Here is a 13630-nt window from a genome sequence, read left to right as displayed (position 1 = left end):
TATCAAAGATGAGGTGGAACTTCACCTCAATAGGAGGTGCTACTTACAACTTGTGCTAGCTTTCACCATCCGAGCTTTATCACACATTGTGGTAAAAGAAAACCTAGCTATAGAGTGGAAAAAAAAGTAAGATACAAAGTAATCATTCAAATTTAAACAAAGTAACAAAAGATGTTCCAGGACAAAATGTGTCGCTGGTGCAAAGCACAGCAGCACCTTGTTGTAGAACAGTCCCTAAAAGCGAGTGAGTATATGAAAAATAGCGCCCCTTTGTGGTGCAGCTTTTAAAAATGAGTGAGTATATATACATGTGTGAGTGAGTGTATTACAAGCCAGTTCCATGAGGGTCTTTGAATCTAAAAAAGAGCAGTAATGGTTAATGTGGTGTTTAAATTGTGTTAATGACTAACTAATATCTGTTTACTGATAGTCCACAGTCTGTTGATACCATCTGGTCAGTGCAAAATAGCCCCACAGTGCAAATCACTAAAAACAACTAAAGTTTAACGCATACTACACTATATTACATGTTCCAATGTCCTCATGTTTTATTTATGATTCAGCTTGAGAAGGAGAAATCCATGGCCAACATGATTTATGTGGTTATTGAATCATTAAATATTTTTAATGTTTAAGTTGTAGCATATTTATAAGCATGTTCATGAATGCAAAATATAACTGAATTTTCACACTGTCTCATTCTTAAAAATGCTGAGTAATTAAATACATGATGCTGTTAAGCCATATTTTTTACAAATAAGCAAAGTGCAATACAAACAGAAGGGCATTTAAAAAAGGTTTTATTCAGGAATTGTGATCAACAATGCTATACCCCATCAGGTAAAGAGATTTGATTTTAAAGTTTGCAAACTTAATTTAATTAAAAGAACAGTCCCTTTAGAAATAAGGTACCTAAGCAAATTGTTTATTATGTCACAAGGTGGAAGGGGGGGATCAGTGGTCATATATGTCTGTTTTGTATAGTTTTAAAATGTGGATATATAATATATACAAAAAAAGTTCCTTTTATTTCTGAAAAGTAGCAGATGTGTTAAGTATGAAGATCAAAGTTTGTTTCCAGATGTTCTCCTTAATCGTATGTATTCATTAAATCCACAGCACACTTGATTAAACATAAGGAAGCATTTATTAACTCCTAAAAAAAATGGCTTTGCCATTATGTGAGGGCACCTCAAGTTCCAAGTCATCCCCTTGCTGCATACACTGCCCTGTTCCTCCAGAAGAGTACATTACAAAGAGTGTTTCCTCAGTCACAATTGCAATATTTAGTGATTCAGTGAACACACAATTACATGAATTAGTATAATAACCTACATTTGTAGGACTGCATTGCAAGAATAGCTTGATTCCCACTGAACACAGACACTCATCTGGGACAATGATTTGCAATAGCACAGAGTAAAAAATAATTGTGATGCGCTGGAGGGAATGTATACATATTGCATCCTTCTGTGATTTCAGTATTGCTAAGGCTGAAAAATGATTAACATACACAGTGTTGTGCAGCCGTGTTACCACCCTGACATAGTAAACAAGAAGCCCAACAAGTGAACATGGTGAGTGCACAGTAGAGGTGTAATCCCAGTAATTGATCAAGGGACTGTCACATCTTTCCGGGTGTTGTCAATCCATTCCAGATAGTTGGCGACTTTGGTGTAGATGCCCAGTTTGTCCGTACGGCCACATCCTTCGCCCCAGGACACTAGGCCTATGAGGAACCATGTGTTGTGGTACAGGGTCATCATGGGACCACCACTGTCTCCCTCACAGGCATCCCTAACCTTGCCTATAATTCCAGCGCAAAGCACATTCTGGGTCAAGTTATTGACCATGTGGCGGGCACACTCTGCATGATCCACCAAGGGAACGGTGATGTAGCCAAGAGCCCGGCTGTAGTGGGACGCTGTCTCGTTTTGTTTGCCCCAGCCGGTCACCACCGTTTGGGTCCCGTTGAGGTGAAGCACACGCTCTGCAAGGCTGCGGCTTGGTAGGCACGCAGGCAGGATGTATTGGTTGAATTTCACTGGAGTGGCTAGACGAAGGAGAGCTATGTCGTTGTCTACTGTCAAAGGGTTGTACTTTGGATGAGGGATAATCTTGGACACAGGGATGGTCACTTCACTTCCTTCATTCACAAATCGCAAATAGTCACCTAAAGAGACAGAAATGTTAACATCAATGTCTACGTCAGGCACTAGAGGGTGACAGTTCAGGTTTGGTGTATTCAGTGTCTGTTTCACAAGGGCACAATATTAGCCTGAACAGCTATTTGCACCTGTGAGTGGTCACCCTTCAATATCATGTAACGGCAACATTAAAAACCATCTGATTTAGAACAAAAGAAGAACAAACCTAGTCTGACACTGAACCGAAGACTTGTCTCAAGACAGTGGGCAGCAGTGAGGACCCAGCTTTCATCAATCAAGACACCCCCACAGTGAAACTTTCCTTTGGCATTCAATATAAGAGCCTAGAGAGCACATACACAGATCAGTGGTACCATAATGACCTAATGTTACAAATGCAGTTTTTTTTCTCACAATACAGGTCATTATCATGCATGTCCTAATCATGTAATGATGCACTAGTCTATACAATTACTCTACCTGCCAGGGACTGTCTCCCTTTCTGCCAACCTCACCACCCATGAGCCATGGTGTTATAACTGACTTGGACTTCGTACTGTAAACTGACTTGGCGATCAAAATCTGCCCACAGGAATCTTGATCTGGAATGCAGAGAGAAACCATGAATCATTGAATACAGAAGTTGTGTATATTCTGTATTCACATAAAGGAAAGCCTTCTGTGATTTTGAAATGATTCGGCATTCACACTCATATTAGCACTCAGTTGTTCATTTATATTCAGCTAAAATGAGAGAAGGTATGAGCACATATCCTCACTTTTTGGAGTACACTCTTTGTAGTTTTCGTGGAGTTGGTATCCTTGGACGCAGCTGCAGAAACGTCCGTTTTTTTCCTTTCTCTCATGGCAGTTATGGTCACAGTCCCCATTGTTAACTGAGCAGTTAAAGGCTGTGATTTCTGTGGGACAGGCAACACATGACTCTCAGAATGCCATCCAGCTTTCACTGTAATCCACCTTCACACACTTTTAACACTTTGGAAAAGTACCAGTGGACTACACACTACTCTGCCATTAAAACGTCAGCGTCACAACTGTGCTGGGAATGGCCCACTATCTAAATAATAACAGGCCAGTGTGGGGGGGTTAGAGTTGTCCCTTTTCAATGATGCATGTGATGCTACAGATGAGATACAGTTCTTAATGACAAACCTGCAAAGTGCACTTAAATGGCTTGTAGTTTTTTCTGATAAAACCTTTCCACCCAAAATCATTCTGTCAGTGTCATTTCACCATCTGACAATGATATCTGGGTTGTAACTAAATTTGCTTTTCCACATATCTGAACACACTGTAACTCCATTTCTAGCACCAGGCTTGTTTACATATTTTTAACATACTGGGGAATGACTATAAAGACCACTCACCTTGACCTGAAATGACATTTGCCTTTCACATCCCTTATAGTCTCTGATGAAACTGTAAATGTGGACTCACGTATTTGACAGTGTTTTCCTTCAAAGCCAGGGTTGCAGTTGCAAACATAGGACTGGTACTGATCCACACAAGGCCCATTCTGGCAGGGGTTTGGGATGCACTGGTTGCCATCTGACATACATAACACTAGACTGTAGTGTTTTGAGTATGGTGCCACAGTATAGCTTTAAAAACAGAGAGAAGATACATACTCACCTACATACTGAGTCCAGAACTCCAGCTGTAATGAAAACAAACAGAGTCAGGTATTTGACCATTAGCATAAGATGTTCAAGTGATATCAGTGACTGACCGTGGTCTCTCTGGTCTGGAAGATCTCTCTGGCCTCCTCGAAATCACAGCGCTCCTCCACACACTCTCGCTCCAGTGACGGAGGCTTGAGTTCTTCCAGGAAACTGTTAGCTCTTTTGGTGCGCAGGAGCATATGAGCATTTGGGCTACTGTAGAAAACTAATACATAAAAGAGACAGGACAAAAAGAGAGAGAGAGAGAATTCAACAAAGGGCTATACATGCAAATGTTTGTTCAAAAGCACTTTTAAGTCTGAACTAACATTGTTTAATATCCTCTATTTATAATAAAACAGTCCACAAAGCAATTCCTCTGTTTATTCATTTATTTGTTTAAATTCTTATTTTTTATTTTTCATTTGTTATTAGTCCATGTTTATATATTAATGTTAAATATTTATTTATTTAGTAAAATAATTTAATAATCAGATTGATTTACTATTTGTTTTAAATATCACTTATTCTGACAAATGTAGAGAGTCATGAGAATCTTTTTTCACCTTCCAACAAACAGATCAATAGTTTCTTGGTTAGTCTTGAACAATTTTGCCACACATTTATTTCAGTTAGATTAACCAAGGATTGAACTCATTAAATATGCCATTGATTTAATATGAAATATCAAAATTTGCCAGCCTACTTGATGTGCTGAGAGCTGTAGAATCCCAGAGGACATTCAGCAAAATAAAGCAGAGGAAGTATCTCCTCGCCATTGTCACAAACCTTAGACAGAACGAGATCGAAATCCTTATGTTACCAAAGATATAGTGGTTACATAGTGTAACAGTTAACCTAAACAACATTATTACTATCATAGTAAATTACTGCAATTTAATCCCATACTATACGCATATATTGTCCATAGTAGAACATGTATGAAACAACAATCACACAACGCTCTATAAATTAATTACTGCATCTAGTTTTAAAAAGTAAAGGCAGATTCCTCTTACCAGATAAAGAACAGATTAATACAGTCTGATTCCTCCTTAGATTATAGATACATAAAGAAACACAGGCATCACCATCACTTAAGTAAGTTGACTAAGTGTAGTCCTGTCTTGTCTTTAATCCCCAGTCGTCAACACTACAGAAGTAACCTTAACAAGATCTGAACTTTTTCATTCACAAAACCATACACTGGTTAGAGAATACACAGAACTGCTAAATTAATATGATCCAAAACCAAATAACCATTTTACTTACTTACGTATGCTGAAAAATATAAAGGGAGCAGGAATGCTTGATGTGGTGTTTAAATTGTGTTAATGACTAACTATCATCTGTTTACTGACAGTCCACAGTCTGTTCCAAGCCTCCAACCTCTGGTCAGCCCAAATTAATGGACAAATGCAAATAACCAAAAACAGCCAGACTTCAAGATCAGAACATTTCTCTCTAAAAATATAATGCCTGGTCTAAAACAATACAAACTGCTTTAGATAGAATATGCTCTTTAGAACACACATACAGATCAAGGGAATGAAATCCCATCTGTCACAACAGTGACCGTAAATTTTATTACTATTATTTTTTGTAGCTCTAAATATGTTCCTGAAAAATATGTTCATTCATTCGATATATTTTCTATATTTTCTTAATATTCCAGCACAGATATATAAATAAGAAAGTATCTCAGTGAAATATGTGCCATGTCACATGTTCAGAGTAAACTGTCACATGACCAGAACTGTTGCACCACAAGAAGAGGATGACTGCATCGAAGCCCTCAAAAAAACAACAACAACAAAAAAACAAATAGGTTAATAGAGTATTTTAACGTAAATAGAGGACAACTGTTTTTGAAACCGCTTATCCAGTTCAGGGTCGCGGTGGGTCCTGAGCCTATCCAGAATCAATGGGTGCAAGGTGGGAACACACCAAGAAGGGGATGCCAGTCCTTCACAGGACAACACACACACTCACACACTTACACCTATGAACACTTTTAAGTCGCCAATCCACCTACCAACATGTGTTTTTGGACTGTGGGAGGAAACGAGCACCTGGAGGAATCCCATGCAGACACAGGGAGAAGGAGACAGTCACCCGGAGCGGGACTCAAACCACCAACCCCAGGTTCCTGGAGCTGTGTGACAGTGACACTACCTGCTGAGCCAGCATGCCGCCCTAAGGTTAATAATCACATATAAATTGGTTATTTATATGTCTGGAAAACATTTGGGATTAAATGGGTTAACTCTGATATTTACCTTGACAAATTTTATGTTTCATATATATTTCCCAAAACTTGCCTGAGCTCCTATCTGCGTTCTTCACTAGGGTTAGACTTAGTGATAGTAGGGTTCATAGTCAAAAGTAAAGGGTAATGTTTACATTCTGTAACACAATGTGTCTGAGTGAAATGGACACCTCTGTTGGGCTGTTTAACTCCGCAGAAATAAGATATTTTCTCCTTAAGCTCTTCTTTGTTTTTTTAATCACAGTATTCATTATGATTCTATAGATGTACATACAACATTTCTAAAGAGAGATTTCCTCTCTCATAAAAGGCCTTGAATGATTGACATCTTGAGTAGAATTTAGCTTTGTTCGTCATATTAATTATTTATTCATATATTCATCTTCTGTAAGGCTTTCATTATGGTCAGGGTCCAAGTGGGTCCGAAACCTACTCTGAATCATTGTGTGCAAGGCAGGAAAACATGTTGGACTGCCAGTTCATCACAGGGCATTACAGACTCACCCAGTCTCACACACTTACATTGTGGACAATCTCACACACTCACCCAGTCACTCTCACACGTCTGTGGAGAATGTCACACACTCACCCAGTCACTCTCACACGTCTGTGGAGAATCTCACACACTCACTCTGTCACTCTCACACATCTGTGGACAATCTCACACACTCACCCAGTCACTCTCACACGTCTGTGGAGAATCTCACACACTCACTCTGTCACTCTCACACATCTGTGGACAATCTCACACACTCACCCTGTCACTCTCACACGTCTGTGGAGAATCTCACACACTCACTCTGTCACTCTCACACATCTGTGGACAATCTCACACACTCACCCTGTCACTCTCACACATCTGTGGAGAATCTCACACACTCACCCAGTCACTCTCACACATCTGTGGAGAATCTCACACACTCACCAGTCACTCTCACACGTCTGTGGAGAATCTCACACACTCACCCAGTCACTCTCACACATCTGTGGAGATTCTCACACATTCACCCAGTCACCCTCACACATCTGTGGAGAATCTCACACACTCACCCAGTCACTCTCACACATCTGTGGAGAATCTCACGCACTCACCCAGTCACTCTCACGCTTTCCTCAGTGACTGAGTGTTTCCTCAGTCACAATTGCAATATTAAGTGATTCAGTGTATACTGAATTATATGAATTAGTATAATAACCTACATTTGTAGGACTGCATTGCAAGAATAGCTTGATTCCCACTGAACACAGACACTCATCTGGGACAATCTGGGGCAATAGCACACAGTAAAAAATAATTGTGATGCGCTGGAGGGAATGTATACATATTGCATCCTTCTGTGATTTCAGTATTGCTAAGGCTGAAAAATGATTAACATACACAGTGTTGTGCAGCCCTGTTACCACCCTAACATAGTAAACAAGAAGCCCAACAAGTGAACATGGTGAGCACACAGTAGAGCTGTAATCCCAGTAATTGATCAAGGGACTGTCACATCTTTCCGGGTGTTGTCAATCCATTCCAGATAGTTGGCGACTTTGGTGTAGATGCCCAGTTTGTCCGTACGGCCACATCCTTCGCCCCAGGACACTAGGCCTATGAGGAACCATGTGTTGTGGTACAGGGTCATCATGGGACCACCACTGTCTCCCTCACAGGCATCCCTGACCCTCCCTATAATTCCAGCGCAAAGCACATTCTGGGTCAAATTATTGACCATGTGGCGGGCACACTCTGCATGATCCACCAAGGGAATGTTCATGTAGCCAAGAGCCGAGCTGTAGTGGAGCGCTGTCTCGTCTTGTTTTCCCCAGCCGGTCACCACCGTTTGGGTCCCGTTGAGGTGAAGCACACGCTCTGCAAGGCTGCGGCTTGGTAGGCACGCAGGCAGGATGTATTGGTTGAATTTCACTGGAGTGGCTAGACGAAGGAGAGCTATGTCGTTGTCTACTGTCAAAGGGTTGTACTTTGGATGAGGGATAATCTTGGACACAGGGATGGTCACTTCACTTCCTTCATTCACAAATCGCAAATAGTCACCTAAAGAGACAGAAATGTTAACATCAATGTCTATGTCAGGCACTAGAGGGTGACAGTTCAGGTTTGGTGTATTCAGTGTCTGTTTCGTAGGGGCACAATATTAGCCTGGACAGCTATTTGCACCTTTGAGTGGTCACCCTTCAATATCATGTAACGGCAACATTAAAGACCATCTGATTTAGAACAAAAGAAGAACAAACCTAGTCTGACACTGAACCGAAGACTTGTCTCAAGACAGTGGGCAGCAGTGAGGACCCAGCTTTCATCAATCAAGACGCCCCCACAGTGAAACTTTCCTTTGGCATTCAATATAAGAGCCTAGAAAGCACATACACAGATCAGTGGTACAAACCGGATTCCTAAAAAGTTGGGACACTAAACAAATTGTGAATAAAAACTGAATGCAATGATGTGGAGATGGCAAATGTCAATATTTTATTCGTAATAGAACATAGATGACAGATCAAAAGTTTAATCTGAGTAAATGTAACATTTTAAAGGAAAAATATGTTGATTCAAAATTTCACAGTGTCAACAAATCCCAAAAAGTTGGGACAAGTAGAAATAAGTGGCTGGAAAAAGGAAATTGAGCATATAATGAACAGCTGGAAGGCCAGTTAACACTAATTAGGTCAATTGACAACATGATTGGGTATAAAAAGAGCTTCTTACAGTGTCAGTGTCTCTCTGAAGCCAAGATGGTAAGAGGATCACCAATTCCACCATTGTTGCGCAGAAAGAAAGAAAGAAAGTGCAGCAATACCAGAATGGTGTTACCCAGCGTAAAATAGCAAAGACTTTTAAGTTATCATCATCAACCGTGCATAACATCATCAAAAGATTCAGAGAATCTGGAACAATTGCTGTGCGTAAGGGTCAAGGCCGTAAAACTCTACTGGATGCTCGTGATCTCCAGCCGTTAAACGTCACTGCACCTCAAACAGGAATGCCACTGTCAAGGAAATAACAGAATGGGTTCAGGAATACTTCCAGAAAGCATTGTCAGTGAACACAATCCACTGTGCCGTCCGCCGTTGCCAGCTGTAACTTTACAGGGCAAAGAGGAAGCCATTTCTAAGCAAGCTCCACAAGCTTAGACATTTGCACTGAACCAGGCATCTTTTAAAATGGAGTGTGACAAAATGGAAGACTGTTCTGTGGTCAGATGAGTCACCATTTGAAGTTCTTTATGGAACACTGGCACGCCATGTCATCCGGACCAGAGAGGACAAGGATAACCCAAGTTGTTATCAACGCTCCGTTCAGAAGCCTCCATCACTGATGGTGTGGGGTTGCATGAGTGCTTGTGGCATGGGCAGCTTGCATGTTTGGAAAGGCACCATTAATGCAGAGAACTATGTTCAGGTTCTAGAACAACATATGCTCCCATCTAGACGTCATCTCTTTCAGGGAACACCCTGCATTTTTCAACAAGATAATGCCAGACCACATTCTGGAACAATCACAACATCATGGCTACGTAGGAGAAGGATCCAGGGACTGAAATGGCAGCCTGCAGTCCAGATCTGTCACCTATAGAGAACATTTGGCGCATCATAAAGAGGAAAGTGCAACAAAGAAGGCCCAAGACGATTGAACAGTTAGAGGCCTGTATTAGACATGAATGGGAGAGCATTCCTATTTCTAAACTTGAGAAAATGGTCTCCTCTGTTCCCAGACGTCTGTTGAGTGTTGTAAGAAGAAGGGGGGATGCCACACAGTGGTAAAAAATGGCCTTGTCCCAACTTTTTTGGGATTTATTGATGCCATGAAATTTTGAAACAACATATTTAATATGTATACATATTATCATATTAAAATGATACATTCTCTCAGTTAAAACTTTTGATCTGTGATTTGTGAATATAATATTAGATGTTGGCACCTCCACATCATTGCATTCAGTTTTTATTCACAATTTGTTTAGTGTCCCAACTTTTTTGGAATCCGGATTGTACCATCATGACCTAATATTACAAATGCAGTTTTTTTTCTCACAATACAGGTCATTATCATGCATGTCCTAATCATGTAATGATGCACTAGTCTATACAATTACTCTACCTGCCAGGGACTGTTTCCCTTTCTGCCAACCTTACCAACCATGAGCCATGGTGTTATAACTGACTTGGGCTTCGTACTGTAAATTGACTTGGTGATCAAAATCTGCCCACAGGAATCTTGATCTGGAATGCAGAGAGAAACCATGAATCATTGAATACAGAAGTTGTGTATATTCTGTATTCACATAAAGGAAAGCCTTCTGTGATTTTGAAATGATTTGACATTCACACTCATACTAGCACTCAGTTGTTCATTTATATTCAGCTAAAATGAGAGAAGGTATGAGCACATATCCTCACTTTTTGGAGTACACTCTTTGTAGTTTTCGTGGAGTTGGTATCCTTGGACGCAGCTGCAGAAACGTCCATTTTTTTCCTTCCTCTCGTGGCAGTTATGGTCACAGTCCCCATTGTTAACTGAGCAGTTAAAGGATGTGATTTCTGTGGGACAGGCAACACATGACTCTCAGAATGCCATCCAGCTTTCACTGTAATCCACCTTCACACACTTTTAACACTTTGGAAAAGTACCAGTGGACTACACACTACTCTGCCATTAAAACGTCAGTGTCACAACTGTGCTGGGAATGGCCCACTATCTAAATAATAACAGGCCAGTGTGGGGGGGTTAGAGTTGTCCCTTTTCAATGATGCATGTGATGCTACAGATGAGATACAGTTCTTAATGACAAACCTGCAAAGTGCACTTATATGGCTTGTAGTTTTTTCTGATAAAACCTTTCCACCCAAAATCATTCTGTCAGTGTCATTTCACCATCTGACAATGATATCTGGGTTGTAACTAAATTTGCTTTTCCACATATCTGAACACACTGTAACTCCATTTCTAGCACCAGGCTTGTTTACATGTTTTTAACATACTGGGGAATGACTATAAAGACCACTCACCTTGACCTGAAATGACATTTGCCTTTCACATCCCTTATAGTCTCTGATGAAACTGTAAATGTGGACTCACGTATTTGACAGTGTTTTCCTTCAAAGCCAGGGTTGCAGTTGCAAACATAGGACTGGTACTGATCCACACAAGGCCCATTCTGGCAGGGGTTTGGGATGCACTGGTTGCCATCTGACATACATAACACTAGACTGTAGTGTTTTGAGTATGGTGCCACAGTATAGCTTTAAAAACAGAGAGAAGATACATACTCACCTACATACTGAGTCCAGAACTCCAGCTGTAATGAAAACAAACAGAGTCAGGTATTTGACCATTAGCATAAGATGTTCAAGTGATATCAGTGACTGACCGTGGTCTCTCTGGTCTGGAAGATCTCTCTGGCCTCCTCGAAATCACAGCGCTCCTCCACACACTCTCGCTCCAGTGACGGAGGCTTGAGTTCTTCCAGGAAACTGTTAGCTCTTTTGGTGCGCAGGAGCATATGAGCATTTGGGCTACTGTAGAAAACTAATACATAAAAGAGACAGGACAAAAAGAGAGAGAGAGAGAATTCAACAAAGGGCTATACATGCAAATGTTTGTTCAAAAGCACTTTTAAGTCTGAACTAACATTGTTTAATATCCTCTATTTATAATAAAACAGTCCACAAAGCAATTCCTCTGTTTATTCATTTATTTGTTTAAATTCTTATTTTTTATTTTTCATTTGTTATTAGTCCATGTTTATATATTAATGTTAAATATTTATTTATTTAGTAAAATAATTAATAATCAGATTGATTTACTATTTGTTTTAAATATCACTTATTCTGACAAATGTAGAGAGTCATGAGAATCTTTTTTCACCTTCCAACAAACAGATCAATAGTTTCTTGGTTAGTCTTGAACAATTTTGCCACACATTTATTTCAGTTAGATTAACCAAGGATTGAACTCATTAAATATGCCATTGATTTAATATGAAATATCAAAATTTGCCAGCCTACTTGATGTGCTGAGAGCTGTAGAATCCCAGAGGACACTCAGCAAAATAAAGCAGAGGAAGTATCTCCTCGCCATTGTCACAAACCTTAGACAGAACGAGATCGAAATCCTTATGTTACCAAAGATATAGTGGTTACATAGTGTAACAGTTAACCTAAACAACATTATTACTATCATAGTAAATTACTGCAATTTAATCCCATACTATACGCATATATTGTCCATAGTAGAACATGTATGAAACAACAATCACACAACGCTCTATAAATTAATTACTGCATCTAGTTTTAAAAAGTAAAGGCAGATTCCTCTTACCAGATAAAGAACAGATTAATACAGTCTGATTCCTCCTTAGATTATAGATACATAAAGAAACACAGGCATCACCATCACTTAAGTAAGTTGACTAAGTGTAGTCCTGTCTTGTCTTTAATCCCCAGTCGTCAACACTACAGAAGTAACCTTAACAAGATCTGAACTTTTTCATTCACAAAACCAAATAACCATTTTACTTACTTACGTATGCTGAAAAATATAGAGGGAGCAGGAATGCTTGATGTGGTGTTTAAATTGTGTTAATGACTAACTATCATCTGTTTACTGACAGTCCACAGTCTGTTCCAAGCCTCCAACCTCTGGTCAGCCCAAATTAATGGACAAATGCAAATAACCAAAAACAGCCAGACTTCAAGATCAGAACATTTCTCTCTAAAAATATAATGCCTGGTCTAAAACAATACAAACTGCTTTAGATAGAATATGCTCTTTAGAACACACATACAGATCAAGGGAATGAAATCCCATCTGTCACAACAGTGACCGTAAATTTTATTATTATTATTTTTTGTAGCTCTAAATATGTTCCTGAAAAATATGTTCATTCATTCGATATATTTTCTATATTTTCTTAATATTCCAGCACAGATATATAAATAAGAAAGTATCTCAGTGAAATATGTGCCATGTCACATGTTCAGAGTAAACTGTCACATGACCAGAACTGTTGCACCACAAGAAGAGGATGACTGCATCGAAGCCCTCAAAAAAACAAACAAAAAAACAAATAGGTTAATAGAGTATTTTAACATAAATAGGGGACAACTGTTTTTGAAACCGCTTATCCAGTTCAGGGTCGCGGTGGGTCCTGAGCCTATCCAGAATCAATGGGTGCAAGGTGGGAACACACCAAGAAGGGGATGCCAGTCCTTCACAGGACAACACACACTCACACACTTACACCTATGAACACTTTTAAGTCGCCAATCCACCTACCAACATGTGTTTTTGGACTGTGGGAGGAAACGAGCACCTGGAGGAATCCCATGCAGACACAGGGAGAACACACCACACTCCTCACAGACAGTCACCCGGAGCGGGACTCAAACCACCAACCCCAGGTTCCTGGAGCTGTGTGACAGCGACACTACCTGCTGAGCCAGCATGCCGCCCTAAGGTTAAAAATCACATATAAATTGGTTATTTATATGTCTGGAAAACATTTGGGATTAAATGGGTTAACTCTGAT

The 13630-nt window shown here is 39.9% G+C and overlaps 2 protein-coding genes across 4 annotated transcripts; both read right to left on the bottom strand.

The window, feature by feature from the left end:
• Nucleotides 1–1030: 1030 nt before the first annotated feature.
• LOC136678083 (vitamin K-dependent protein C-like) lies at nucleotides 1031–6071 on the bottom strand. 2 transcript variants are annotated; one of them, XM_066655912.1, is made up of 9 exons: nucleotides 5865–6071; nucleotides 4536–4618; nucleotides 3898–4055; nucleotides 3801–3825; nucleotides 3606–3716; nucleotides 2927–3067; nucleotides 2628–2749; nucleotides 2374–2491; nucleotides 1031–2173 (listed from the first exon to the last, which is right to left on the bottom strand). In XM_066655912.1, exons 2-9 carry the CDS (start codon nucleotides 4606–4608, stop codon nucleotides 1614–1616), a joined length of 1308 nt encoding a protein of 435 aa, XP_066512009.1. In that variant the 5' UTR covers nucleotides 4609–4618; nucleotides 5865–6071; the 3' UTR covers nucleotides 1031–1613. The 2 variants fall into 2 exon arrangements, with proteins under 2 accessions (XP_066512009.1, XP_066512008.1); XM_066655911.1 differs by lacking the exon at nucleotides 5865–6071 and adding an exon at nucleotides 4849–5378.
• Nucleotides 6072–7429: 1358 nt separating this feature from the next.
• Nucleotides 7430–13540, bottom strand: LOC136678081 (vitamin K-dependent protein C-like). 2 transcript variants are annotated; one of them, XM_066655910.1, is made up of 9 exons: nucleotides 12421–13539; nucleotides 12108–12190; nucleotides 11471–11628; nucleotides 11374–11398; nucleotides 11179–11289; nucleotides 10500–10640; nucleotides 10201–10322; nucleotides 8337–8454; nucleotides 7430–8136 (listed from the first exon to the last, which is right to left on the bottom strand). In XM_066655910.1, the coding sequence occupies exons 2-9, from the start codon at nucleotides 12178–12180 to the stop codon at nucleotides 7577–7579; spliced, it is 1308 nt and encodes a 435-aa protein (XP_066512007.1). In that variant the 5' UTR covers nucleotides 12181–12190; nucleotides 12421–13539; the 3' UTR covers nucleotides 7430–7576. The 2 variants fall into 2 exon arrangements, with proteins under 2 accessions (XP_066512007.1, XP_066512006.1); XM_066655909.1 differs by having other exon boundaries at nucleotides 12108–13540.
• Between the last annotated feature and the right edge of the window lie 90 nt (nucleotides 13541–13630).

Source organism: Hoplias malabaricus, chromosome Y (genome assembly GCF_029633855.1).
Source record: "Hoplias malabaricus isolate fHopMal1 chromosome Y, fHopMal1.hap1, whole genome shotgun sequence".
NCBI classification, from domain to species: domain Eukaryota; kingdom Metazoa; phylum Chordata; class Actinopteri; order Characiformes; family Erythrinidae; genus Hoplias; species Hoplias malabaricus.
This window is presented reverse-complemented; position numbering and strand designations above follow the sequence as displayed.